Source organism: Falco cherrug, chromosome 4 (assembly GCF_023634085.1).
Source record: "Falco cherrug isolate bFalChe1 chromosome 4, bFalChe1.pri, whole genome shotgun sequence".
Taxonomy (NCBI): domain Eukaryota; kingdom Metazoa; phylum Chordata; class Aves; order Falconiformes; family Falconidae; genus Falco; species Falco cherrug.
This window is the reverse complement of record NC_073700.1, coordinates 1,158,676-1,186,143: the sequence shown is the minus strand read 5'-3', so window position 1 is coordinate 1,186,143 and position 27,468 is coordinate 1,158,676. Positions and strand designations below refer to the sequence as shown.

At 60.8% G+C, this 27,468-nt stretch overlaps 1 protein-coding gene across 3 annotated transcripts; it reads left to right on the top strand.

The window, feature by feature from the left end:
- The first annotated feature begins 936 nt into the window (after nucleotides 1-936).
- LOC102045763 (semaphorin-3D-like) lies at nucleotides 937-26,714 on the top strand. Of its 3 annotated transcripts, none has more exons than XM_055707133.1 (18): nucleotides 937-1,260; nucleotides 13,872-14,073; nucleotides 19,465-19,606; nucleotides 20,346-20,408; nucleotides 20,665-20,784; nucleotides 21,124-21,226; nucleotides 21,684-21,812; nucleotides 22,136-22,281; nucleotides 22,513-22,627; nucleotides 22,792-22,861; nucleotides 23,209-23,353; nucleotides 23,438-23,660; nucleotides 23,781-23,869; nucleotides 24,337-24,378; nucleotides 24,646-24,803; nucleotides 25,032-25,096; nucleotides 25,346-25,476; nucleotides 25,562-26,714. In XM_055707133.1, the coding sequence occupies exons 1-18, from the start codon at nucleotides 1,092-1,094 to the stop codon at nucleotides 25,976-25,978; spliced, it is 2,529 nt and encodes an 842-aa protein (XP_055563108.1). In that variant the 5' UTR covers nucleotides 937-1,091; the 3' UTR covers nucleotides 25,979-26,714. The 3 variants fall into 3 exon arrangements, with proteins under 3 accessions (XP_055563108.1, XP_055563109.1, XP_055563110.1); XM_055707134.1 differs by having other exon boundaries at nucleotides 1,121-1,260; nucleotides 19,446-19,606; XM_055707135.1 differs by lacking the exons at nucleotides 937-1,260; nucleotides 13,872-14,073 and adding an exon at nucleotides 16,900-17,628 and having other exon boundaries at nucleotides 19,446-19,606.
- Nucleotides 26,715-27,468: the final 754 nt, after the last annotated feature.

Sequence of the window (27,468 nt, the reverse complement as noted above, 5' to 3'; positions counted from 1 at the left end):
AGACCCCCTGGGCAGGGCCAGCGTGCTGGCAGTGACAGGTGCCACTTGCAAGCTGATGACAAAGCTGCCTGTAACGCTGGTCCCAGGTCCATCCAGGAGAGCAGCCTGGACCTGCAGCACACCCTGGGAGAGCACTCACTGCCCAGGCCTGGCCTTAAATGGAGCCCCCAGCCCAATGGCCAGCAGATGGGTGGGCAGGGGCTCACCTGAGGCCAGTTAGTGCCACCAGGGCCCCGGCACCCTCCCTAGCCCCACTGGGATCTGAGGCAGCTCCCTTGGGTCCCTCCTATGCTGGGGCTCTGGAGAGGGGCCAGGCAGCTCTCGGCACTGGGCAGTTAGACTGTGACGTCCCTTTTCTCCGAAGCCCTGCTGGGGTGTGCCTGCTCTGGCAGGTTAGTTTGGCTCTGGGGTGCACTTTTGAAACCGATCTCCCTGCGTTCCCCTTTGCTGTGCTTTGGATTGCATCCTGGAGAGCTCAGGCCTAGGAGAGCGGCAGCTGGGTTCCTTTCAGATGAAACCAGATGTGCTCCAGGAACGCACCTCGCTCCCCAGCTGACGGGCGTTCAGGCTACAGCATCAGCCCAGGGCTTGTCCGGAGCAAAAATCCCTTGTAGATGTATGTGGTCCATAGGCTGGTCCTTGGCGGTGCAGGCCTGCTCCGGCTGCGGTGCACAGCCACCGCACCCGAACCCTCCAGATTTCCCTTCCCGCAGCATCTCTCTCCCGGCCGGAGCCTCCCCCCGCGGCAGCAGCGAGGACGGTGCCCGCTCGCCCGCTGCATCCCGGCTTCCCAGCGCGCGGGGAAAGCGCGAGCGGCGCATCCCGGGGCCGCCCGGCTGCCGCGGCGGGAGGGCCAGTGGCCGGCGGGCCCGGGGCGGGCCCGGGGCGGACCCGGTGCCGGCTCGGGGCGGACCCGGTGTGGGCTCAGCGCGGCCCCGGTGCGGTCCCGGCGAGGAGCCGGTGCGGAGCCGGTGCGGAGCCGGTGCGGAGCCGGTGCGGACGGCGGCACCGCTAGGGGGCAATGGCTGCGCAGCGGGGCCGGCTGGCGGCCGCGGCCCGGGGGCTCGCCGGCAGCCGGGGCTGGCTTCTGGATGAAGGGCTGTCCCCGGCTGCCCCCCGGCTCCTCCCGGCTGCCCCCGGCTCCTCCCGCCTGCCCCCGGCTCCGGGTGCCTCGGGGCTGCCGGGAACAAGGCGCTGGAGGCTCCTGGGCTGGCAGGGGTGGGCGCAGCACCGCGGAGACCCCGCGGGCTCCTGGGCTCGGTGAGTAGCGGAGAAATGGGTTTGCGGTTCCCACGAGGGCCGGGCCGGGCAGCCCCCCGCGCCGCGGAGAGCCGGCAGGAGGGCCCCGGCCCCGCTGGGGGCTCGGTGGGGCGGTGGGACACGCAGCTGCCCCGCAGCCGCCCGCTCCGTCCCACTCCATCCCCCTCTCCGTCCCGCTCCGTCCCGCTCCGTCCCGCTCCGTCCCCTCCATCCCCCTCCATCCCGCTCCGTCCCCTCCATCCCCCTCCATCCCGCTCCGTCCCGCTCCGTCCCGCTCCGTCCTCTCCATCCCCCTCCATCCCGCTCCGTCCCGCTCCGTCCCCTCCATCCCGCTCCGTCCCGCTCCGTCCCCTCCATCCCCCTCCATCCCGCTCCGTCCCGCTCCGTCCCGCTCCGTCCCCTCCATCCCCCTCCATCCCGCTCCGTCCCGCTCCGTCCCGCTCCGTCCCGCTCCGTCCCCTCCATCCCCCTCCATCCCGCTCCGTCCCGCTCCGTCCCGCTCCGTCCCCTCCATCCCCCTCCATCCCGCTCCGTCCCGCTCCGTCCCGCTCCGTCCCCTCCATCCCCCTCCATCCCGCTCCGTCCCGCTCCGTCCCGCTCCGTCCCCTCCATCCCCCTCCATCCCGCTCCGTCCCGCTCCGTCCCACTCCGTCCCCGCTCCCAGGCACGCGGAGCCGAGCCTGCCACTCTCTTTGCCGCGGGTGCAATAGGAAGTTTGTGCAATGATCTTTCTGGTCCCATCTAGCAATGCCTGAACTGGGCTCCCAGGGGTTTTGTTGTGTTGCTGCTGTGGCAGGGCTCTCACTCCCCAGAGCTGGTTCTACCGGGGCTTCTTGAACCTGCTGCTGTGCTTGGACGCGGTGGTTTAACAGCCCCAAATCTCGTCTTGGGTGGGTCATCACTGAACGCCCAGCCCGTGCTGGGGGCTCCTCACTGCTCAAGGACAGCTCTGTCGGATTTCCCACACACCCCCAAGTAAAAAAATCAATCTTTTGCCTCCAAGAGGTTGTGACAGCCTTGATCTGAGGAGAAAAAATAGCCTCCCTGGTCCATCAGGGAATTGTCCCCTGCTTGGGCTTCATGAAATCTGTCAGGACAGAGCAACTGTGCTTCTTCAACCCCCCTCTCTGCAATGCCTCAGCCCTCGGAAACCTCGGGCCGTACAGTATAGCAGGCAGAAAAGAAACAAAGCGTGGAAAATGCTGGGTGCTCTCCAAAGGAGTCCTTTAACTAAGGTTCCTTCTACTTGGAAGCATCGCAGAGCCTGGGTGCGGATAGCCGGAGCCGGGTCCCTTACATCCTTCGAGCGGCTTGAAAGTAACGGGGGCAGGTTTCAGTGCGATGGGTTGTGACATTCAGGTTGAGCGTGGGAGGGAGAAGCCTCAGTGTTTGTGTCTAGAAAAAAAACAAACCAATGCACTTGATGAAATTAAATTAAGACAAAGAGAGTTATTTCTTCCTGTCTTTGAAATAAGATTGCCTCTGGCGTAAGTGCGCGGCAGCCTGGCCAAGGGATGCACTGTCCGCAGGGAATCATCAGGAGGCATTGCACGGGCAGCTGCAGCTGCGCTTTGGTAAGCCCTGAGCCCCAGGTTGCTGCCATGGCTGCATTTAGCCAAGCACTTTATTGCCCATAAGGACCCACTGCATTAATCTGGCTGCCGGGCACTGGTGTGAAATTTCTGCTAAGCTGGGAACCAGCAGTTTTTGATGCAGCCGTGTGCACAGGAGAGGAGGGGAAAGTGCTCTAGAAGATCTGGTCACAGAGTTGCAGCTACCCCGCACACATGCTGGCCACGCGACCCATGCACAAGCCATGGGGAGCTTTCTCTTTGCCAAGCGGAGCGTGTCCCAGTTTTCTGCCAGCCGCTCCTTGCACAGCCTTCAAAGGGAAGGGGGTCTGGCAGCCCTGATGGGTCACTGACTTGACATGATGGGTTGCTAGAACATACAGATTTCTCCTGCAGAGTTAACGGTATTGAAAACAACAGAGACAAAACCACCCTTGTGATTTATGAGCTGGGGATAGGGAAGTCAATCTGAAAGCCAGGGCAGAGATATCAGCTCTATAAGAAATATGGGAAGAATTCATCCCTAATCTAATCTCACTGAATTCCACAAGGGTGCAAGACAGGGATCATTTGCTCTGGTTCCTTAGGTTGAGAATTAAACAGGAAACCCCCAAGGATGTGAGTTGTTCTCCCAAATACCAATGTGCTTATGCGTGGAGGATGCAGACGGGTTGCCATGGTCCAAGCCATCACGTTCGGCTCAATAAGAGGTGATGCCAGGCTGTGGGGCTGCCAGGCAGCGGCATCCAGCAGCACCAAACTCAAGCAGAGGGAGCGGGAGCCAAGCTGGGTCCTCGGCAGGACTCGCTGCTAACGATGCTCTTTGCCAAACCGAGCCCTTGAGCCAGCAGGGCTGGCAGATGTTCCTGCTGGTGAGGGTTTCTGGCTGCCTCGCTCTCTGCTGTGCTCCTGTGACACCCTCTTAGGAGCTGTTTACAGCAAGGATGAAGATTTATTGTAAACCTTGGCTCCTGGTCTCTCAGGGCTGCCTCTTGCTCCAAGTTTGGTCTATCCGCCCTCCAGCTGGGATTACAGGGAGAGGCGGCTTTGAGAGCGCGGGGTAATTAGGTCTCTACAGGCACTCGCTCATGCAGTTAAAAAACTGCTGTTGAAAGCAAAGGCAGACATAGAAATCAGTTAGCTGAGTAACCTCCTGGCCCAAGGGGCAGCTTGGAATGGCTTTTGGATTGGGAATGGGGGACAGACCCAGCCTCACCCACCCTCTTTGAGGAGCCCTGCTCAGGAGACCCCCCTCCACCCTGCTGGGGTTGGCAAGGAGCTCCTGCAGAAGGTGGGCTGCAGTGGGAAAGAGTGAAAATGGTGTTACCTGTTCTGGACTGGGTCTCCAGCCTTGGTTCTCCCTGGTCCCTGCGAGCCGCCTGTCGCCTCCCCACCTATTTCTCACTTCTGCCCTGCTTACAGGAGCGGGCTGCACCCTCTCCGATTCTTTTTTCCTGGGGGAACTGAAGCACAGAATGGCAAAATGACCAGTGTAAGGTTGTAGGGCTGGGCTCACAGGGCAGGAGTCCAAGTCATTCTGCCTCCCTGAAAACTAGATTATCCCCAATCACAGCATAAAACCCCAGCGCCTACTTGTAGCTAGATGCCAAGGAATGAGCGATTTCATGGTACCCAGGAGAGAGCACTCCATATTCCCAGCAAAAAATAAGCCTTTATTATTCCCCAGTGTGGACACTGTAGGATATTTGGGCTCTGCCGTCTCCACACTCAGTGACCCCATGTGCCCCCTGATCCATGCCCGGCTCCACTGTACCTGCAGGCATGCCACACGCATGCTCCAGGCTAGCACAGCCCAGCTCCGCCAGCGGGATGGCACGGCATGGAGTGCAATTGTTGCCAACGTCACCCCCAGTTGACTTGGGAGCCTGCCCAGGATATGCTTTCCCTAAAACAATGCCATTCACAAGCACACGGCCATGTGGGCTTATTGTTCTTGTCTAGCACACTGGCGAGCTGCCATTTATTGTGTGCAGGAGCTACTCTGCTTCTCCCACCGTTGATTCCAGGTTTATTTCCCCGTTTTCCAGGAGGAGACCATGGGGTGGGGGGAAAAGCTTTCGGTTTCAATCTGTCCATTGTCCACTGAGAAAAGCTGGTCTTCCCACAGTGCATGCTCCCATGCAGGCGGGTGCTGGCAGCTCTGCCACCATGTGCTGGAGCGACACGCTCGCTCATTCACGGGCAGTGATGGAGTCGGGCTTTGTGCTGAGCTGCTCTGTGCTGTAGGAGGATAAAGTATTATTTGGAGGGAGATGGGACACTTGTGGTCAATCCCTGTCCTGCTATGGTTCCCGTTTGGCCACAGGCAGGTCACTTGGTCCATCTGTGCCTCATCTCCACACTGGAATAACGGCAGCCACAGTGGCCTTCCACAGCGGGATGCTGTGCAGATGAGTACGTGGAGGACTGAGGGGCCTTCACATGAAATAGGCGTTGGACAGGAAGGATGTGTCCCGGGAGCAGCACTTGGGTGTGCTGCATGGTGGTGGCTGCTCCTGGGCTGGACTGGCCAGCTGGGGATACTGGCACAGGGGGCTGTGCTGTGAGGAGGTGCCTCTGCTTGTGACCATCCGCTGGGCTGAGTTATCTCTGTTTTGGCTGGCCAGTTAAATGACTGCAGCAAGGGGAGCCATCTGCCTTAGAGCATGCTGCTGCCAGCAGTCACCCCGGTTTCCCTCACACAAAAGCTACGGCAGCCACCTGACCTGCCTCAACCCCTGACAGATGTGCCTTCATCTTCAGCCTAGCCTGGCGCTGACCTGGTGTCTCCTGGGGAAGGATGAATGAGCAGCCAGCTGGGGTGAACGGCCCAACATCCATCTACAGTGTCTCTGCTGGTCATTGATCCTAGGAAATACCCTGCACAGAAGCTGCAGTCTTGCTCCAGACAACTCCCTTTGCTGTAGCGGAGCTGCTGAGGTGGGGACACAAGGGTGCTCAGCCGCTCAGGAGCTCACTGACAGGCAAAGCTGTGGCTCCGGCTCCCTGCGCAGCATGCCAGAGCAAAGGGCAGCCCGCAGAGGAGGCTGCCGGAGCATGGTGCTCTGCAGGGGTCCGAGGCTTGCAAGCCAGAGAGTTTACCCAGCAATCCAGGCTGTAATTACCAAGGAGCCCAGCCAAGACGCTCTGAGAAGCAGCAGATAACAGTGCAGGCACCCTCCCTCCTCATTAAAATACTTTCTCTAGCAAAGCCCCCCACGCTTGCCCAGCCTGTTCCAATTAGCGGAGCAGGCTGGGGAGAGCAGAGAGCAGGGCTCCCGTTGATGAAAAGAAAACACTGTGGAGCTTTCAAGTGTCAGGGGAGGCGGGTGGCCCCGGCTGGGACAGCGAGAGGCCCTGGGAGTGCGGCCGGCAGCCGTGCTGCTGGCTGCTGGCAGTGGTGGAACGGATGGTCGGGGTCACTGAGCTGCGGAGCAGGTGCTTCACAGCCAGCTCCTGCTGGAATGGCCCTGGGGTTACAGCTGGGGGAACGTGGCGAAGCCAACAGCTCTTTGAGAGGTGCTGAGCATCCCTGCCCAATAGGTCTGGAGGTGGGAAGCAGTAATCCCACTGTGAATGAAGAAAATGTGTGTTATGAATTGTGATTGTGCAGCTTTGTTGCAAAATGCCTTGGCAGCTTAAGGTAGAGGTGGGCTCTGGCTTGGGAGTGCTGGGAAAGGCTGTAGCCTGCCTGTCCAGGGAGTGGGGGTGCTTCTGCGCTCCCCAGGGCTGGTTGTCTCATGAGACACCTCTAGGGAGGGAGCTGTCCCCAGCCCTGGCTCTCTGCCGGGTGCTTCAGAGAGGCCTCCGAGGCTGTTGGGTTGTGCCCACCAGCACCCTGACCAAACCCACCACTTCTTTCCTAGGGGGTACCGAAGGACCAGAGCCCGTGACGCTTGGTGATGGCTGAGCCTGCCCAGCTGCAGCTGGTGGCCCAGAGCTGGTAAGCTCTGTATGAAAACCCTGGTGTCATCCAGCTCCTCTCCCTGGCCGAGGCTTTTCAGCCAGCCTGGGGCCAGAAGCATTAGCAAACCTGTCCCTGGCTAGGGTCTCCTCTAAACTCCTGGCCTGGGAGCCCCTGCCGGGTTTTAGCACACGTGTGATTCACCCAGATCCAGCCTGGAAAGTCTGAAGCCCAGAAAAGGGCTCCTGAGCAGGGCAGAGCTCCCCGAGCCTCCCGAGGGCTGTATTGAATGTCAGGCCATGTGGCGGACAGGTGACAAGGGTGGGTGTCAGCCGGCGCAGCACCGCGGTATAAATGGCTCCGAGGAATGTGGTGCTGCCCCTGGGGACCCCGGGGCTTTGGGGAGCCGGCGCGGTGGGCGGGCAGAGCGCAGGCTCTGCGCTACCTTATTTGGGTACTTCTGCTCCAGCACAATGCCAGCGGGTGGCAAGACCCCTCCCAAATGTGAAAGAATTTTAAGCTTCTCAATTGCATTAGGAGGAAGGTTGGGAGTTCAATATGCCAAGTCAGTCCAGGGTTTAACACAAGTTAATCTGGAGTTGAATACACTGAGTCAGTCCTGGCTGGGCTGAGGGGAGCTGTGCGCCTGCTGCCCAGCGCGAGACACGCTTGCTCCACACTTGTCTCACCTCCTTGACCCTCCACTTTGCCTGGAGATGAGCCCAGCTGTCTCCCTCCAGATTTGCCTCTGTGCCACTACCAGCTGCCGGCCTGTGGTGGTTTGGCCGCTCTGGGAGCCCTGGGCTGGGCAGCATCCCGCAGCCACCTGCCTGGGCTGGGGCTTGGCAGCAGCACTTGGCACTGCTCTGTGCCGGGGTGCAGGCACAAAAGCTGTGAAGAGGTGGGCAAGTGCGGTGCAGGTATGGCAAGGAGAGAGCTGGAGGGTGCGCAGGGCCCCAGGAAGTCCGTGCCTGCCTAGGCTTTCCCTGAGGTGTATTTGCCTGGACTCAGTGGTCCGGTGGCACTGGAAGCTGCTGGTACTCTGGTAGCATTTTTGGTGAGAGGAGGCTTGCGAGGTGCAATTGCACTGCATCTCCATCTGATTTTCTCTGCACATTGGACCCACTACCTGCCTGCTGCTGGATGCCCTCGGGATTAATTAAAAAGAGGAATGGCGGAGGTTACTTGACTGGCACTACCTGGCTCAAGCAGCAGAGTCAGAACACCGAAAAGCCCTTCAGGAGCCACTGGCTGAAAGCACAAGCCAATCCAGCCCATCACCGTGCAGTGAGGCAAGGCCAGCTGCTGGGCCACCTCCCTGGCCTGATGCCCGAGAGCCAAGCCAGAGCAGGCTTCACCTCTCCCGGTAGCAAGGGAAAGGTAGGGGCTGAGCCAGCGGCCCCCTGAGAAAGGGATTAGCAGGACGTTAAGTGAAGCCAGCTCCTTATCGCTTCATAAACAGTTAATATCCTGGCTGGGCTTGGGCTTGGTAACTCCCCATTCGCTTTTAAAGGACGTGGTCCCAACCGCAGTGTGCCTTACGCTGCTGAAACTTCAGGGAGACCAGCACTGCCCGAGGAGATGCTGCCCTGCCCCTCCCGACATACGGCCTTACCCCCCCACAGGCACGCTCCCACCCTCCAGGCTGTGGCGCGGAGGGCAGAGGCAGCTGGGCTCGGCGGGGGCCACGGTGCCGGCGGGACCCACCACCCGGGATGGACTCACTTTGGCAGCGCAGCGGGGAGGGGGCAAGCCAGCTGCAGCGCCGAAGGTCCGTGCTCGTGCTGCAGCGCAGCAGGCAGGCGCTTCGTGTGGCATGCCAGGGCTGAGGGTCCGGCAACATTTACACATCGGCACACAGAAAAAGGAAGTAAGGGGGAAAAGTGCTCATGCTCGGTGGGGTCAGCACAGGCAGTGAGGTCCCCTGACACCACCCAGGCCACAGGGCTGTCCCTGCCCCATCGCTGTTATCAGCCGGTGCCCATTCGTGAGGAGCCCCGCTGCCTGGCAGGGGGACGTGCTGAGGGCGCGGTGTGCTGGCAGCACTGGGACCCGTCCCCCCTGCTCGCAGCGCCTGGCACGCTTCGGCAGTGCTGGCTGGCAAGGAAGGATGGTCTGGGGATAATTGCAACCACGGGCTTTAATCTCAGGAGGTGGGAGCATAGGAGGCTGTCGGGAGATGTCCCGGCTGGAAGGCAGCCTGCTGGCCAGCCTTGTCGTGTGATGGCAGAGGAATGCGGGTGAAGCTTGAGCAACCTCAGCCTTCTGCTGCTGCTCAACAGTTCCTCCCTTCAGACCCTCCAAAACTGGCTCCCCTTTGATTGTCGGGGCTCTGTGTAGGCACGTGTGACTTGTGTTACTGAGGGATTCGCTGAAATCCTGCCATTTCACAGGGCGCACCATGGTGCCTCGATGCCACCTGGGCTCCGACGCTGGGTTTTGTGGTCCCAGGTCTGGTGTCAGGCTGCAGGAGCAGCACATCCCCCTTCCACAAGCAGCTCAGCACTACAGGCTTCCCTGGTGCTGCTCCTGCCCCAGCCAGGCAGCTCCAGGAGAAGGAGGGAGGGAGCCAAGCGCCCACCCTGGTGGCTTTGTCCTCCTGGTTTGAGAAGGACAACAGCTGCCTCTCCCTGCAGCTGCCAGGGCATCCATCATCCTGCGTAGGATGGAGGGGAACAACCGGGGCCCTGGCCTGAGCAGGGAGAGTTTCAGTGCCTGCATGGGCAGGAAGGGGGGCAGGCAGTGCGTTAGGAAGGGGGACAGTGGTGGGCAGAGGTGCATGCCAAGGCGCACGTCCTGCAGCTCCAGCTGTGCACACTCCTCACACACCTGGTCCTGCACAGGGTGCGGTGTGCAGCTGTCCTGTCTGCTGGACCTGGCTTTGCCCCTCAGTTTCTTTGCCGGGGTGAAGGTCCTTTCTCTCAGCTTCTCAAAGTGGTGGAGAGGGGACCACGCACCCCCAGGGCTTCTGCTGGGGGCAGCGGGACAGGTTCAGGAGAGCGGGGCTGGGGTCTGGAAGCCAGGTCTTGGGTGCTTGGCAGCCTCAGGCAGCACCAGCCCCACGGAGGGGGTCTCAGCTCCATGAGGCTCTCCCCTCTCACAGTGCAACGGTTCTGTTCCCCCGTGGCGAGGGTCACTGCGGTTGAATGTTGACATGGGGTGCGGCCCCTCTCCCCCTCCCCGCTCCTCTCCCCTGAGGTCCCCCAGCTGTTGGGGACCAGCATTCCCCCGCTGCCCGCGCTCAGCCACCCCGCAGTGTAACTGAAGAAGGCACTAGGCTGCAAATGGTGTGTGGGGATTAGCTGGGACACAATCGGGGCCTGTGAAAGCGGCGCAGCACATGGCGGGCAGCGCATGGCGGGCTGCGCTGGGCAGGGAGGAGCACAGGGGCTGCGCGTAGTGCCGCAGGGTGGCTGAGGGCTCGGGTTCAGCAGGCTTGTCCTCGGGAGATAATCCATAGCCTGATAAATCCACTGCGGGGGCCCTTCCCCCTCTGAAATTTGGGCTGTTTTACACTATTCACGCAGCAAATAGGCATTGTCAGGAGGAAATTGGTGCTTTCACGGATAAACAATTCCCTCCCACACCCGCATGTCTCAAACAGGAGGGATTTGTCTCTTCCCTGTGCTGCTCCATCTCTGCAGGCCCTTCCAGAGGTCTTTGTCTCCAAAGGAAAAATTCAGCTCCATGCCACGGAACAGTGGCCCAAGCTGGCAGCCCAGAGCCTTAAGGCTGTTGGACTTCTGCAGGTCACCGGTGGAGGGGAGGGCATGGGGCGACCACTGGGACCAGGGCATCTGGTGGACTGCTGGCATAGAACCAGCACCGCGATGGCACCAGCCGTGCCACCACCAACACCAAGGTCCTCCTGGTGACTGCCAGCCCCTGGCACAGGGCTGCTGTCACCCATGTCCTCCCCCTCAGGTCCTGCTGTGCCCGGAGTATGAAACCTTAACCCCCAGGCGTTCCCTCGCCCAGCAGCCTGCCCTCATCAGCACTTCCCTCTCCAAACTGAGATGGAAATACTTGCAGCTCCGGACAGTTGATTATTTAAAGCTGTCGGGAGTGTTTAATTTAACCCTGGATTCATCATCCGCAGCTTGTTTCCATCCACGAGACACCCGCGCTCCCCCTCCCAGTGTAAACGCTGCCTCTGCTGAGCTCTTCACCTCTGGGCAGACTTGGGCAGAGGTTGACAGGCAGGGCTGTGGCCCCACCGCGTGCTCCCCAGGTGTCCCCGCTCTGGCTGGCACAGCGAGGGATGCCCCTGTGCCAGGGGCTGCGGGCACAGCCGGGCCGCGGAGCTGCTGCGGGGATTTTAGCTGTGTGTCAGGAGATGGACAAGCTGAGTCCCTCACTGCTGCCTGGGCACAGCAAGGGGGGAACCTCGAAGTCTTGGTGAAAGAGTGACATATGGGGAAGCCTTTCTTACTGGAAGTTACCCTCTGACAGGTTTTTTTTTGCCTTGTCCCCTGCAAGCCCCTCCAGCAAGGTCCTTACCTTTTCTGACCCTGCACCCAGCTCTCCCAGGGCTCTGGGGTCCTCTTGTGTGTGGCTGCAGCTTCTGCCACCATCAAACCTGCCTTTGGCATCCCCAGGGCAAGGAGACAAAGTGCTGATATGGCCGAGCTGCACATGGGAGTGTGCACGCCTGCCCCAGCGCCCCTGCCCCACTGCAGGCATGCGGAGCATCCCTAAACCTCACCCCGCAGCCATGCGTGAGCGTGTCCTGGAGGCAGGAGCAGTGCCCTGCCTGCCATCCGCAGAATCCCAACCCACCCTGGCATCCTCTGGAGCTCTGGGTCATGAAAGGTTCCTCCCAGGGCTGTCTTAGCCCAAACCTAAGCCTAGCACAGGCCCTGCTCCATTTATAGAAAGCTGCAATTAGAGGCCAGTGTTTTCCCAAGTCCTCCAGCAACACAATGTGCATTGCCAAAGAGAAACAAATCCCTGCCAAGTCCTTGCGATGACCTCCGGATAGCAGTGCTCATTCAGGGCATGGCTGTGAGTCCACAGGACAGGTCTGGGAGCATCCCCAGCGCAGGAAAGCCACTCGCCATCTCTGCCTGCTGGGAAGGCACTTGGGGAAGCAAGGGCAGCGTTGCTAGTGGGTGCCCGGTGTGGCTGGTGGGGTTCCTACCTGGGAACCTCCCCCTCCACAACCAATCTGTCGAGCACTGAGTAATTTCAACCTAGCTAAACCCATCATGTTTGTGATTTTTTTTCCCCTAGGCAGATCTGCTGAAAAGTCTGCCCAGGAAAGGAGTAGATGAGTTGAGAAAGCAGCTCCAAACTACAGAGACAAAAAATGGCACAGCCACCATCCTGAGGTCACATCCAGGTCCCAGGGTGGTGCCAGGTCTCCTAGGATGGCAGAAGGCTCGGCAGCAGCAGCACGTTGTGCTGGCCAGAGCAAGAGCAAGGCAGTGCTGAGGACAGGGAGCAGGCAGAAGAGGAGCTGTGCTGCGGGGCTGCTGGCCACCGGCTGCTGCTCGCTCCCTGTCTGCCAGGAAGGAGAGAAACCCCAATTCCGCAAGCCCCAAACCTCCTCCCTGAGGAGAGCTGTGTGCTTCTTCTTGTGGAAGGCAGAGACCAAGGCAGTGGGAAAGGCTCGGCTGCACTGTCCCTCCTACAGCCCTTCACCGGGACGGCAGAAACCCCCTGCTCCTTGTGCCAAGAGCCTCTGGCCAGGAATGAGCCAAAAAGCTCATTTAATTCTTCCAGCAATGTGACCGGAAGGACCTAATATGCAGGAAGAGGGGGAGTCAGAGCTGCCATTTAGGGACTGGCACATTTATAAATGGGGAAAAAACATCCAAATTGCCTGAACTAATTGTCAGGCCGGCCCCGCTCCCTGCGGGAAGTGTGGGAGCTGGTGGATGAGGCGGTGAAACCCTGTACATCTCTGAGGGGGGATAAATGTAAGACAGTCCTTCCAGCCTGCAGCATCCCAGAGCCAACGGATGCCGGTGGCCTTGGAGAGGTCTGTGGTGAGCGGGCAATTTCCAGAGCTACTGGCCAGAGCGATGTATTGTGTGCGCACACAGCTGCAGCTGATGCTGAAGGGATCACGAAAGTGGCGTTTATAGACAGCACTCCAAAACATTAATTCCCCCTTCAGCGAAATGGACAAGATTTAACCCCAAGCTGAGATAAGATAAAGATCAGGGTTCTCTCACCAGGGTCTGGCCAAGCACTGAGGTCTGAGCAGATATTTAGCAGGGATGCCCAAGCTCTGAGATCTGTTGGAGGGTGTACTACTCCCCAGGCACTCCTCGCCTCTTCCCTCACGTCACTTCCACAATGCTCAGATCCAAGCGCTCCTGAGTACCACGTGCTGTAGGCATGCCGACATCACACCGCACCCCTCCCCTAGGCAGGCTGTAATAGCTGGTCTTCTGAAGTCCCTGGACATGAAACGTGCTGGAGCCCCCCAGGGGGTAGCCGGGACAGCCATGAGCAGGTCTCCCAGCCACAACAGCCTTTCCCAGTACCCAAACTGGCCCTGTGCGCACCAGCTGTTTTGCCAGCTCCCGGAGGTGGAGGGTACAGGGTGTCCCAGTGGGGACAGGCATGGCTCACAGCAAGGGAGATGTTCAGAAATCCTCCTCACCCTACCAGAACCATCGATGACTGGCTGAGGCTGCAAGGACAGCCTCCTTAGCCCCCTGCTTTTCCTCCCAGCCCGGCCAGTTCAGGCTGTGTGAGCTCCTGAAGACGAACCTTGTCTCCCCCCAAGCCTGTGCTCCCCGGGAGGGTGGGCCCCGGCCACCCGGCAGCCTGCAGGTGCTCTGCCCAGATAAACACCGACGAGGCACTCGCGGCGGGTGCCGCAGGGTGCCCAGCCTGTGCTTTGTCACCCTGTCCCATGCAGCGCTCGCTGTGGCACTGACCTTGCCCTGCCACAGGCTGCACCACAGCCCCAGCTCGTTCTGCAGCGCTGTGGGTGTGCAGGCGGCTGGACACTTGCTCTTGGTGGCTCCTCTCTGCCAGGCAGCTGGCCTGACATCTTCTCAGGGACGGAGCCATCACCTCTCGTCCCTCGAGCACCCTTCCCAGCCAGCGGCTGTTGGGACCAGGGTCCTGACCCGCACGCAGCTGGCCACAGTGCAACCTTCCTCCTTCTCTGCTTGCAGCTGGTGGCAAAGGCATCATCTCGGCGCTGGACAATGGTGCTGTGAGGGTGAGCTGCCCCTTCCCCACTGCTGAGCACCAGAATGCATGCGCTCCCCCGCCACAGCCTGCCCCTCGCTGCGCTCCTCTGCCTGCTCCTGCAGCAGCCGGGCAGCAGCCAGGCATGGAAGCAGCATGCCCCGCGCCTTCGCCTCGCCTACAAAGGTAAGGGGGCCACCCAGGCAGATTTTCTTAGGGTCTGCACCTTGCTTGGGAGGGTTGGGAGAGCATCCTGCAGGCAGGGAGTGAAGGGGTGGCCAGGGCTCGGGGGAGGCAGGCAGTAGCCCCACAGCTGTGGCTGCAATGTCTCCATGTGTTTGGCCCTCGGGAGGTTCCAGGGATGCACAGCCCTTGAGGGTGCTGCATCGGCGCTGCTGGCATCGGAGAAGGAGCCTGAGAGGGAACATCTCACCCTGGTCCAGCGCAGCACTGGGACTGGAAGGGATGTCTCCTGCTCAGACTGGCTCTGGGCATCTTACAGTATGTTCTGGGCTAGAGCTGGACCAGGCAGCCCCAGGGGAATGTCCCCTGCCTTCATGCTTACAGTGCAGTGGGGACACAGCCCCAGGCAGTGCTGCCAGCCCCTTCCCCTGCCTCCCCCCACAGTCCTGCCCCAGCCCAGCCCTCCTGCCTTCACCCCTTCCTTCCTCCAGAGCAGGGACTGATCCACACTGCAGATCATTACCCTGCTGCGCTTTACCCTTCCCCCCCTGCATCTGTCTTGCCTGTTTAGATTATGAGTTCCTCAGGGGAGGCACAGTTTGCTCTTCTTGCGCCTGATGCAAAGGGAGCCTGCTTTTGGTGATCTGAAGACGTAGCAAGAGCAAACTGACAGGGAACACAGTACACAGCCCACCGGAGAAGTGCGAAAGGGGAGTCTGTAGGGAAAGGGTCTCTGAAGGGGAACGACATGAGCAGTTGGAATAGAGCCCTGCTAGCCTGGCAATGGGTCACCCTGCCATGGACCTGCGGCATGGACTCAGCCAGTTTACCTGCTTTTGGTGTCTCCTACGTGAAAAAGAGCAAGCTGCTCTGAAGGACAGGCAGCTCAGCACGTCCCCAGAGCTGCCCTGGACATGGTGGTCAGCAGGGCTCAACTAGCTCCTCACCACATCTGGGAGGTGACAGTGCAACTTTCCCACAGGCATGGCACTCAAAGCTCTGGGGCCATCCTCTTGGGCTGCTCCATCACCCTGAGAGGCTGCTCTCTGGCCAGGGACAGCTAGCAAGGTGGAAGATGTCCCCAGCTTGTGGCTGGAGAGGGCTGGACCTCCCAGGGATGCAGGATAACCCTGCTGGGAGATGGTCCCACTGATAGCCCAGCTGGGAAACACAGCGCAGGGTCTGTCTTGCCTTGGAGCCGGAGGAGGCAGAGCAGGATTGCTGGTGCAGCAGGAGCACAGAGGCACTGCTGACTTCAAAGCCCCACAGTGTCCTGGGGCTGCGCATGCCAAAAACCTTCAAGTCTGAAGTCTTGGGCAGAGGCAGAAGAGGAAGCTCCCAGCATCAGGAGGGCTCAAGGACAAGGCGAACAATGGCAAGGGATGTGACTCATGGACAGCACCGGGCAGGTTCAAGGACACAATGCTTTGAGATGTTTAGGTTAAAAACCCCTAGAAGAAAAAAAGAATAAAAGGAGGCCTTTGAGAGTCCGTCTACAGGATCAGCCTTGCCTTCAGATCCCAGCATGGGGGAGGCAGGCAGACCCCTTGGCGGGGCAGGGGGAGAAGATGCAAGCAGGCTTGAGACAAGGAAATGACAGCACCGAAGGCTGGGAGAGCAAAGGAAGGATAGGGCATGAGGCACAGGGCCAGGAACAACAGTGGTGGCTCCCACCCTGCTGAGGAGACAGTTTGTAATAGCGTGCTGGCAATCACGGCCGCGAGAGCGGCAGCCTGTGGCTGGCCTGGGTCAGGCTGGGTCAGCCCCACCGCTGCCCAGCGCTGAGCCTCTATTTTTTCTCAGGCCATACAGCAGTGCAGCTCTGCAGCGAAGCCACAGCACGCCTCCCAGCTCCTTTTACTGTCATAATCCAGCGCAGGCACAGCTAGGGCTTGGCAAATGGGTCTCCTGCCATCCTTTGATCTGCAGCCAGCCCAGCTGGGCAGGACCCAGAAGCCATCACCATGCAGCAAGTGCTCAGCAGCGCAGGAGGCTGGTGGGTCCCTGGTTATCAGCACCAAAAGCTGCGCTGGCATGTCCCTTATCAGCCAAAGGCAGTGAGGGCCTGGAGCCTGATTTAGCGCCAAGCTTCCCCTGGGCTTCAGGGATCTCCTCCATGGTCAGCTCTGCCTGAGGGCTGGGGGAAGGGGACAGGACAGCCCGCCGGCACAGCCGGGCTCTGACCCCAGGAAGCCCAGGGTCGCCGTGTGCTGAGGATGCTGTAGCTAAGGGGCAGGCGGAGGTGATGGATGGGACAAAGCGGTTACAGTGGTCCCGACAATAAACACCGTGGCCTTGGGAGATAATAAACACAAAGAAAAGGATGTTTCTCTGGGCTCATCCGCTGGTTTAGCCACCATGCAGCTGCTGCAGAGAGTGCCCAGTTCCCTGCCTCAAGGATCAAGGTTTGAATCAAACGCCTTGTGCATGTAGCTGGACCGAGGGCTAGAAGAGGTGTTTGTGCGCAGTAGCTTCCTGTGTATGGGGTTGGGATCCACAGCACCTGACGTCCTTGGTGAAGGAGCAGAACTGTGCCACAGTGTCAGGCTCAGCCCCTCACAGTCATTCATCCTGCCAGAGGTGGGAGTGCAGGGCAGTGAGTCATTGCCGGGTCCACAGCAGCAGGGAGAGCACCTCTGTCATCCTGCCTGACCTTGGCCTCGGATGAGGCTGGGGCAGGTCAGAGGGTGGCCAGCAGGTGACATTCCCTGGGACCAGTTTTGTCCCCACTCCGATTAATTATACCTATGTACCAGATGAATGTTTGACCTTCCCCCTGACCCCAGCCCAACTGCCCAGTGCCCTGTCTGACATTTTCCCCTGGATCAGGCAGGTCCCAGGAGCGCTGGCAGACACTGGAGGGTGGATGATGCACAGCAGCCCGCTGGGCACACAGCAGTGACAACGGCCTGCAGGCAGGGACAGGAATTCCGTTGTTAATGCCATTCAGCTGGTGGGAAAGGCTTGGAAATCTGCTTCTCCGCATCCACAGCACCCAGATAGCCCTTGGGCACCCAGGGGTAGGGGGGAAGTGAGGTGACGCTATGCACAGCTTCTGTGGGAGCAGGAAGAGGGCCAGGAGCTCCCCAGCACAGCTGGAAGTGGCACCTGGCAGAGCAGCATTTGCGTCCCACAGTAACTGGATCTGTGGCCCCGGAGGAAGGAGAGAAGGAAACGCTAGCTGGGAGCGAGCCTGGCTGCAGCGTGCGGATGTGGGCAGGGATCCCTGCCTGCTGCCTGGGGCCCAGCAGGTCCTTCCCCCACAGGGACAAGCGGACGTCAATGGCATTTCCATCCCACATGCATTGGCCCCACGTCCCCTCTGCCCTGGAAACAGGGTGGAAGGAAGAGAGACGCAACCTCCCGGGTCAGCCGGTCCCCTTTGGATGGAGCCACGCCTGTGCCCACGTATATCCCACCTGTGCCCGTGCCCACGCACACCCCACCTGTGCCCAGGGCCACATGTACCCCTGCGGTCCCAGCCAGGCAGCACCTGCTTCCCTTGACAGCTCCCCTCCCTCCGTCCCTGACACACTGCTCCAACTGACATGACTCTGGGTAATCTCTCAGCCAGGACTTTACAGGTTGCCCCGGGTTTCCAGTCACACTCCACTTCCCCCCAGCCCCCATCCAGCAGCAGCCTGTCTCCATCTCCTCTTCCCAGAGCCCTGGTTTCGCCCTTTCCCTGCACAGCACCAAAGCCAAGAGCAGCCTTGCCAGCACAGCCAGCCTTCACACTGTCCCTTGCTGGATCCCACCACTTCTAAAGAGGAAACTGATGTGTTCTGATTTCTGGAAGCTCTAAGACCCACCTCAGCACTGATCTCCCTGCCTTGATCCCTGGGAGCAGGCACTGGCTGGGGCGGCAGCTGCCGTGACCTGTGCACGGTGCTGGGGATGCTCACCCTGGCAGCCAGCCCCCAAACTTGGCACTGCGCATCACGGAGCTATGTGAGCCCTGGGAGGTTTCAGGAGTGGTTAACCAAGAGACAAGAGCTTATTGTCCCTCTTGCACACTCATATGTCCACAACTGTGCTGGAGGGGCCATGCGAGCCACCCCTGGGCTTCTGCACAGGAGGAGCTACAGCCTGAAGAGCAGAGCCTTTCCCGCTGCCCTGCCCCCGCTCCCCAGAGCACACTGGGTCCGTGGCACACTTTCCCCCTCACTCTTCCCTCCGGCAGTGCCAAAGGGATACTCTTAAAAGCCCCTTTTCCTGAGCCAGTCTAACACGGGGTTTGGGCTGTCTCTGAGGACACCGTGGGAAACATGGGGGGCGGTGGGTGCAGGGTCAGGGCTGCACCAGGGACACAGCGGAGTGTCGCAGCACTATCAAAACTGGCCGGCTGCAACAAGGCTTTTACCATTCCATCCCAGGTTAACTTCAGTAAGTAGTTCCCTCACCTTGCCCCAGCACGGCCATCAATCCCCCACAGAGTTTCAACAGTTCATCTACTGTCTGCGCTGTTTCTTCATACTCCTCAGGCCAGTGCCTCTGCTTCTGGTCTCTCCTCCATCCAGGGCAGGCGGGCACTCACCCACTCTCTTCCAGGTCTCCCTTCATTGGCTGCTCCACTTCCATATGGTCCTTAGAGCTATTTAACTCCTTAGCAGGAACCAGCCACAGCTGCACCTTATCCACATCAGCCAACCCACTGCCCCCGAAGCCAGCCCACAGCTGGATATTGTTAATTAACCCAGCTTCATTCCTCTACAGCAGGGGACTTTTCTTACAAGCTGCTTAGGCCAGGGACGATCACCCATGCATCCACCTGTCCCAGTACACCCAGCCACCTGCCGGTCCTTGTGCCGGGGTCAGGCCCAGCAGCCGCTGCCAGACCAGAAGGCTCGGGGGAGCGCAGAGGGGAGCGGTGTCTGGCCAGGCTGCGGCTGCTCTTTCTGTACGGCCTTCCCCTGCGGGATGCTTTGCCCCAGCGAACAGCCAGAACTTTGTGTGTGTAAACTCTCTCGAGAATCCCAGGGAGAACACGCTGGGTGTTACAGCAAGTCCCTCCGTCCTCAGCCCTCTCCCCGCAGCTTCAGGCTCTGGGCTCCAGGAGTGGCTCTGCGAGGCCAGCCAGAGGCTGAGCATCCTGGGCTGCCCCGCACCCTGCAGACAGCCCGGCCAGGCCAGGGCGGCAGGTCTTCTCCTTTGTATGGGCACCACCGGGAAGGCCCACGGGAGGAGGCTTCACCGTGAGCTTTGGGGCACCGAGGGCAGCGCTTTTTCTGCGCCGGCAGTGGCAGGAAGGTTGTGTTCTCTTGGGAAGGGGTGGGTAGCCAGAGCTGTCCCTGGGAGGGGGAGCATGGGGCCTTTGGCTGCCTGTTGTGTCATTTGTGGGTGGGTTTCTCTTTCTCCCACCTTGTGCTCTTCAGATTTGCTGAAATCCAACAGCTCTCGCCTGCTGCTGGCCTCAGGGAACGGGTTGGATTTCCAAGCCCTCTTGGTGGATGAAGACAGGGCCTGGCTGATGGTGGGAGCAAAAAACCACATCTTCCTGCTCCACCTGGACCATCCCAGCAGAGAGCCTGAGAAGGTCAGTGCGGGGAGGAGGGTGTGGGTGTGATCCTCGCCAGACTGGCCTCTTCCTGCGCGGGAGCCGCTCCTCATTCCCATGCTAGGGTGTGGAGGTGGATGTGCTCTCAGCAGCACTGTTCTAATGTCACCGGGGACACATTTACATCAGGATGTCTCAATCACTGGGGTCAACCCGTGCCTGGCAGAGTTGAGCCCTGCTGGGACAGGCCAACGCCGGGGAGGGCCAGGGTGGCTTGGCCAGGAGAGGGGACCTGGGTGGACCCAGGGTGGAAGGGCAGTGCCCGGAGCCCTGCTATCACACCTTGTCCCTGCTGCAAGAGCTACAACAACTCCAGCGGCGAGTCTGCTAATGTCATCCCAAGACATCCTGCTGGCAGGGTGCGCAGATCAAGCCCAACAAAAGAAAAGCCCATTAAGGCGCTGCAGCCTGGCGTTCCCACGGGCTGGGATCCAGGAGAGCCTGCCCACCCACTGGGCGTGCCATGGCCCACCCCGGCTCTGTCCCCAGGCCACAGTCACTCTGAGCCTATTTGGCAGGCTGCCTGCTTGAGCTCGGCCCGGTGCTGGGGGCCCGAGGGGGTGTCAGACCCATTGCAGAGCAGCCCCACATCCTCACTGTGTGCCTGAGCCTGGCAGCGCCTTTCGGCCAAGCCCATTCCCACCGGTGCCGGTGGGAGCCAGCGATCCAGGCAGGTGAGGAAAGCAGGGGTTGCATCGATGGGGTCTTTGTGTTGCAGATTTTCTGGCCAGCCTCCAGGGAGCAGGTTGAGCATTGCCAGCTGGCAGGGAAGAACGTGGAGGTAAGCAGGGCTGGCAGCCCCTGCCCACGGCCTTTTGCAGCTCATCATGGATATTAAACACCCACATCACCCCGACAGGGAGCCTTGAGGTCTGCCTGAGATGAGGGTGTTGAGCCAGCCAGAGTTAAGCTCAGCTTGCCAGCAGCCAAGGCAGGATCTGGCCAGGCTCCCGCATCCCAAGCAGACCAGCCACGGGGCTGGGGACAGGTGCCCAGGCCTGGGCTCAGTCCCCTGACAAACATCTCCCCTTGAGCAGACAGAGTGTGCCAACTTCATCCGCCTCCTCCAGCCCTTCAACCGGAGCCACGTGTTTGCCTGCGGAACCGGCTCCTATCAGCCCGTCTGCGCCTTCATCCAGCTGGGAGCCAGGGGCAAGGTGAGGGACACCTTGGGCAGCCATGTCCCCATTGCAGAAGGTGGGGAGTGACCCCCCACAGTGAGTGGGGGGGAGAGGGAGCCCTGGAGCCTGGGGAGGGTGGCCAGCCAGCCTGGTGCGGTCCTTAACACCCGCATGGCTTTGCTGTGTATGGCGAGCGGCAGCCCCAGCTTGGCAGTGCCGTGGTGCCCCGCGGGGATGGGACCGGGCACTGGCAGCCCCCTCGAGGGACCTGCTTATTGCAGAGCCAAGCACACCAGCCTCCTTCCCACTCTTCTCTACATGCCCAGCTTGTTTCCAGCCTGCCCCAGGCTCACGTGTCCCCTTTGGCTCTGGCAGGGTCCTGGGGCTCCCCCCATGTGGTTGGTGACCCACTCCTTGGAATCGGGGCGAGGACGGTGCCCATACAGCCCCCATGAACCCTTCACAGGGCTCCTCATCGGTAAGAGCGAGTGGGAAGCAGAGGCGATGCTGGGGGGTGGGAGCGCTGGGAATGGTCTGTGCTGGGAGGTGCTGGTAGCCGTGCCTGCACCCTGCTCTGCTGTACGTGGCTGCAGTCCTGGGCTGGTGCCCAAGCATGGGCAAGTGAGAGGAGCCATCCCACAGAGCCCGGTCCTGGCCTGGCTCACCCCAGCATCACGGGTCCTGCACAGATTCCCAAATGCAGGGTGTAGGTCGAGCGGCGTGCACGTGGCGGGGTGTGGTGCCATCAGCCCCCCTGCCTTGTAGCAGAGCAGTGGAAGGGCTAGGCGGGTTTGGGGCTAGAAGCTGTGCTGGGTCACAGGTCTAGAGGAGGCTCCCAGCCAAGCTGTGCCACCTCCACTCTCCCCGAGCCTCTGAGGACGCAGGGGAGTCCTGCCAGGGTACCCCTGGCAGTGGCACCCCCTCTGACCCCGCAGATGGGGAGCTGTATTCTGGCACCTCCAGTGACTTCATGGGCAGCAGCGCTGCCTTCTTCCGGACCTGGGTCCATGGGGCGGAGCAGAGCTACATTCGGACGGAGCAGAACCAGGACCACTGGCTACACGGTAAGAGCAGGAGAGCTGTGGGGTGCAGGGGGCTCTCCTGCCTGCTGGGGAGAGGCTGGGGCCAGCACTGAGTCCAGAGCTCAGTGGTCTGGCCCCCTTTTCCTCTCTGGGGGCAAGCACTGATGAAGCAGCTAGTGGGACCTGTGCCCCAGCATGTACTCTGCAGCCTGAGCACCAGGAATGGGCCTTCTGAGCTGCAGGGGCTCCCTGGCACACCCTGCGTACCCTCAGCATCTCACACTGCTCCTGAGGGCTTTCAAGGACCATACAATAGGGTCAGATCAGGGCACAGGGACACATTGTGCCGCTTCTTCCCCCTGCAGAGCCAGCGTTTGTTGGTGCCTACGCCATCCCTGACACCTACAACCCCCATGATGACAAGGTCTACATCTTCTTCCGCGAAACAGCCATGGAAGCTGGGCAGTGGGAGAGGCGGCACATCCATGCCAGGGTGGCCCGGGTCTGCAAGGTCAGTCACCAAAGGCCAGTATGCCATGGCTGGGTGTCCCACCGGGTGGGCTTTTACCTCCTCTGGGCCAAGGGGCACCCCAAGCAGGAGCCAACAGCAGGATGTGAAGGTGTCACCGCACACATACCATGGAGCAGAGGGCTCAGGGCTGGGGCTGTCCTGCTGTGGGGATGGAGGAGTGTGCCTCGGTGCGGGAGGGTTGGACTGAGCCTGGCTCTTGGTGCCTGGCAGAATGATGTCGGAGGGAAGCGCAGCCTCATTAACCGCTGGAGCACATTCCTCAAGGCTCGCCTGGTGTGCTCCATCCCCGGGCCCCAGGGCACCGAGACCCACTTTGACCAGCTCGGTAAGTGCACAGCCCAGTCTGCAGCCAGGAGCAACACTGCTCTGCCATGGCTGCTCCTTCCAGTCCACCCCAGGGAGGTGGGTGTGGGACTGAGGATGCCTGCCTGCATCCCCTGACTGGTACTCCAGCTCTTGGGTGCCTGACCTCCACCCCTCTGTTTACAGAGGATGTTTTCCTCCTGCGCACCCGGGACCCTCAGAATCCCCTCGTCTTTGGACTCTTTACGGTCTCCAGGTGAGCTGGGCTCTGGTTAGGGCAATCCAGCCCGTCCAGCCCCTCACTAGTGCTGCTCCACGAGGAGCCCTGGTGGGGGAACAGGGCAGGACCAGCACCCAGCTGGCAGAGGAAGGCCACTGGCCAGCGCGCTGCTTTCCCTGCTGCTGGTTCACCAGCCCATCTGCCTAACAGCCAGTGGTTCCCCAGGCTGGACTGGTTGTGCCAGAGGGATTCCTGTCACCCCCTGGGTGCTGCGCACAGCTCTGGGGCTGGCAGGGGACAGCGTGGGCTCAGGGGCATGGGCGTGCACACATCTGGTCCCCATGGAGCAGCATGGATGCTGACAGCCCTGTGCTCCCCCGCAGCGGTGTCTTCAGTGGCTCTGCCGTCTGTGTCTACTCCATGGCTGCTGTGAGAGCTGCCTTCAGTGGCCCCTTTGCACATAAGGAGGGATTCGACTACCGCTGGGTAGAATACAAGGGCCGCGTCCCCTATCCCCGTCCTGGCACGGTAAGGGACTGGGAAGTGGGGTGCGAGGGAGTGGGATGACCTGGCCGGGCCTGGCCCTCATGCAGTCCCTGCATTGCCACGCAGTGCCCCAGTGAGACGTACGACCCGCTCCTGCAGTCCACCAAGGATTTCCCTGACGAGGTGATCAGCTTCATGCGCACCCACCAGCTGATGTGGGAGCCTGTGTACCCGCAGGGCCGCCAGCCTGTACTGGTGAGGGCTAACGTGCCCTACCGGCTGCGGCGGCTGCTGGTGCACCGGCTGGAGATGGAGAGCCAGCACTACGACGTGCTCTTCCTCGGCACAGGTGGGAACTCACCCCAGCTCTGTGGACGCTGTCACCATGGGGCAGCTTGCATGGCACACCGGTCCTGCTGGCTCAGGTGGCTCCTGGCCCTGACAGCTCCTTCTCCCGCTGCATTCACAGATGAAGGTAAAGTCCTGAAGGTGGGGCTGGCCGGTGGGATAAGCCGTGGCCCCGAGGTGATCAGCCTGGAGGAGATCAGCGTCACTAAGGTACTGGAGGCCAGGGCTGGACCGCAGTGGCTGGACCACGCAGTCTCCCCTCACCCTGTAGTATCCTCCCTGCGAGCTCCTGCAGCAAGTCACTGGCCTCTGTCAGGGAGGTCCCTCACCTCCCTGCTGCTGCCTCCCACCTGCCCTGGCCGGGCAATGCTGTTGGCATGAAGGGGAGCCAGGGGGACTGGAGCCATGTCATCTCCCAGCTCCCCATCCAGTCCCTAGGGGGGATGGGGGTAGTACACAGGAGCCTGAACTAGAATGGGAGGGCTGAGCCCAAGTCTGAAAGCACGTCTGCTGAGCAGGGCCAGCCCAGGCTGCTTGGATGGAGCAGGTGGAGCTGGAACCAGGGACCTGAATCGGGACCCTGGCATCTTGTGACCCTCGGGGTCCCAGCCCCACTAGCAGGCTGGGGCACCCAGGAGGGACCGACATGGCTGCAGCACCCTCTCCTTCCCCTCCAGGTGCCTTCTCCCATCCTGGACATGAAATTATCACCGAAGCGGGTGAGTCCTCCCTCCTGTTTCTTCCTAAAGCAGCTAAGGGACAGGGCACAGGGGGCAGCTGGCCCCAGCCCCTCTCCTCAGGTCCCTTGGCCCCAGGGCTTGCACATTTAGGGAACGGGATCCTGCCAGGGCAGTGTAGGGGGGACAGGCTCTGCCCTGCACTCCCCCTGTCTCCCAGTGCCCCCACCCCAGGACAGGGCAGCTCTGTGTCCTGGCTGTCCCCAGCCTCCGGCCGTGGGTGCTGACCGCCGCTGTTTGCCCAAGCAGCAGGAGCTGTTTGTGAGCAGCACCCACGGACTGCTCCAGCTCGCCCTGTACCGCTGCGAGCTCTACGGCAAAACCTGCACCGACTGCTGCCTGGCCAGGGACCCCTACTGCACCTGGGACAGCAAGAGCTGCGCCCCACACCTGCTCACTGAGAAGAGGTGAGTGTCCACCCGGGCCAGCCCAGCTGTCTCACTGCAAAGGGATGATGGAGCAGGGAAAGGAAAGCTGCCAGCCCTGGAGCTTCATCTGTCAGCCCACCCCCACCGCCACCCTGCCTGCCTGTCCCCCAGCCCTCCCGGTCCCCCTTCTCCCTGGCTGCTCTGCCACGGAGGGGTCCCAGAGCGCAGGACAGACGCCACCCCACAGCCCTGTCTGCTCTCCCCCAGGCGTGCCCGCTGCCAGGACGTGCTGAAGTCTGACCCGCTCAGCCAGTGCCAGGACACCACAGAGGGTGAGCGCCAGCCCCAGCCCCTCCGAGCAGCCCCGGTGCTGGTGGCCAGCTCTGCTCGGGGGCCAGCAATGCCCAGCAGGGCACACGGCATGGTGCTGGGAAACCAGTGCCCACCAGCACCGTCCACCGCAGACCCTGTGCCACCCACCATGTGCTGGATGCTCCATGCTGCCCTCCCTCCCCACCTGTCACTCAGCTCAGCTCCCACGCAGGGTACTCACCCCTTCCCCTGTCCCATGCCCTGTGCAGGGACCGCTGCTGTGGAGAAGCTGGTTTTTGGGGTGGAGAAGAACTCAACCTTCCTCGAGTGCCTGACACGCTCCCCACAGACAACCGTCAGGTGGCTGGTGCGGCACGGCGAGGAGACAGGCCTGAGTGAGGTACATGGGACAGGGTGGTGGGGACGAGGCACAGGGGTGGCTTGGTACCCAGGGGACTGACTCATGGTGCTCTGCCTTTGCCTAGGTCAGGAACAACGGACACTTCTCGGTGCTGGAGCAAGGGCTGCTGATCCGGCAGCTGGCGAGGGAGGATGCGGGCACCTACGAGTGCCAGGCGGTGGAGCGCTCCTTCTCCCGGCCCCTCACCCGATACAGCCTCCGCATCATCAGGCACGAGGCCATGGAGGTGCCACCTTACAAACGGAGCAAGGGGGCTGAGCTAGGAGGGACCCACCAGAGCCCCCGGCCCCGGACTGACCTGCACCCAGGTTACAAGGGCTTCTCGCGGGCCCTGGGAGCGCCAGGCACCAGCCTGGATATCTACTGCAATGCCCTGCGGCACCAGGAAAGGCAGCGGCAGAAAGCCTGGCACCCGAAGTGGCAGCACCCGTCCCCAGACAGCAAGAACGGCCGGGTGCGGAGGCACCCCCAGCCCCTGTGAGGGGGCAGGGGGGGCCGGGGCCACCCGCAGCTCACAGAGACCCTTCGAGTCTCTCCAGGGCCCTTCTCGCACGTGGGCAGCTCCGAGGAACCTCTTGGCTTCCCATGTGGAAACGCGCCACTGTTACTACCTCAAACCCTGCCTGTCCCCGGTCCCCACTGCCTCACCGTGTGCCCCACAGGGCACGCCGGGGGCAGGGCACGCAGCCTGCGCCCGCTCTCCGAGACTTCGAGCTATTTACACCCTGCAGAATATTTATTCTCCTTGTTTTCCCCTGGCCCTTAATGACGATTGTTATCAGCAGCGATGATCAGTGCGGAGGACAGAGAAGGGAAACGGCCAGCTCTGACAAAGGGCTCCCTGACACCCGGCAGCGTCCAGCCCTGCCATGGGCGCCCGTGGCTCCTCGCCGCGGCCGCGTGTGCCCCGGTGGGTGCTCGCCCAGGTGGCTGCAGAGGTGCCCCCAGAGCCCAAACACCGGCGGAGGCAGCGGGGCACAGCTGCTGGCTGAGCCTGGGCTCCGGCTCTGTGGCACCTGGGGTTTGCAGAGGTGCCCATGCCCAGCCCAGCTCTGATCCACTTCAAACCACACCACTTTTTTAAATTTTGACATTTATTTTACAAAAAAAAAAAAAAGAGAGAGAAACAACAGGCAGTTATACCAACTTACAATTTATTATTTTTTAAAAAAATGACATGAAACACAAGTAAAAATAAATACATCATATAAACAACATTGTTCAAAGTCTCTGTTCTGGGAGATCAGGCGAGCACATCCCGTTTGACAGAGAGAAGAGGGAAGCACATGATCATGCGCGGGGCCAACCGACCAACCCACCCTGCTAGTAATACTCCTCTTTCCAACCACAAAAAGACAGGCCACAAACTAAGGTGGTAGTAAAAAAGAAAAGAGAAATAAAAAACCCCAACAACCAACCCCCAAACCAACAGAAAACCTAAAACGAGACTCAGTGATGGATTCCTCCAGGCTGCCGTGGATCTGCAGAGACTCCAGCTCCGAGCCGGGTGCCACCAGGGTGGGAGCCCAAAGGCAGCCGCGGGCGGCAGGGTGGCGCAGGGGTGCTCGGGCAGGCGGTGCAGGTCGCTCTCCTGCACTCACATCGTCGTCCCTTCAAAGGGAGCGCTTGCCCTCAGTTTCAAGGAGCCATCACCTCACTGTAATCTAGCTGGACTATATTCCCCTTTTAACCTTTGCCCGCCCCCCCCCCACTCTCCAGTCCTTCCAGGACTGGATTAACAAAATTCATCCCAGAGTGGCGAGAAACACCAGTTGTGAAGGTATTTGGTGTAGTTGTCCCTGTTGGCCTGGAAACCACCCACAAACCAACAGCGATTCTCTTGCATTCAGCCATTTACTGACATCATTAAGCCAAAATACACATTATTTCTTGAGAAGCCCCTGTGGAAATCCCATCCTTTGTGTGCTGGGATATTTGCTTTGTGAGTACCTGCACCCACCCCACAAACCT

Excerpts from the sequence above, each read along its gene's own strand:
- LOC102045763 (XM_055707133.1), top strand. The coding sequence starts at position 1,092 with ATGAAGGGCTGTCCCCGGCTGCCCCCCGGCTCCTCCCGGCTGCCCCCG. Across the intron at positions 21,813-22,135 it reads CCAGGACCACTGGCTACACG|AGCCAGCGTTTGTTGGTGCC; the intron begins GTAAGAGCAGGA and ends TTCCCCCTGCAG. Across the intron at positions 25,097-25,345 it reads GTGCCAGGACACCACAGAGG|GGACCGCTGCTGTGGAGAAG; the intron begins GTGAGCGCCAGC and ends TGCCCTGTGCAG.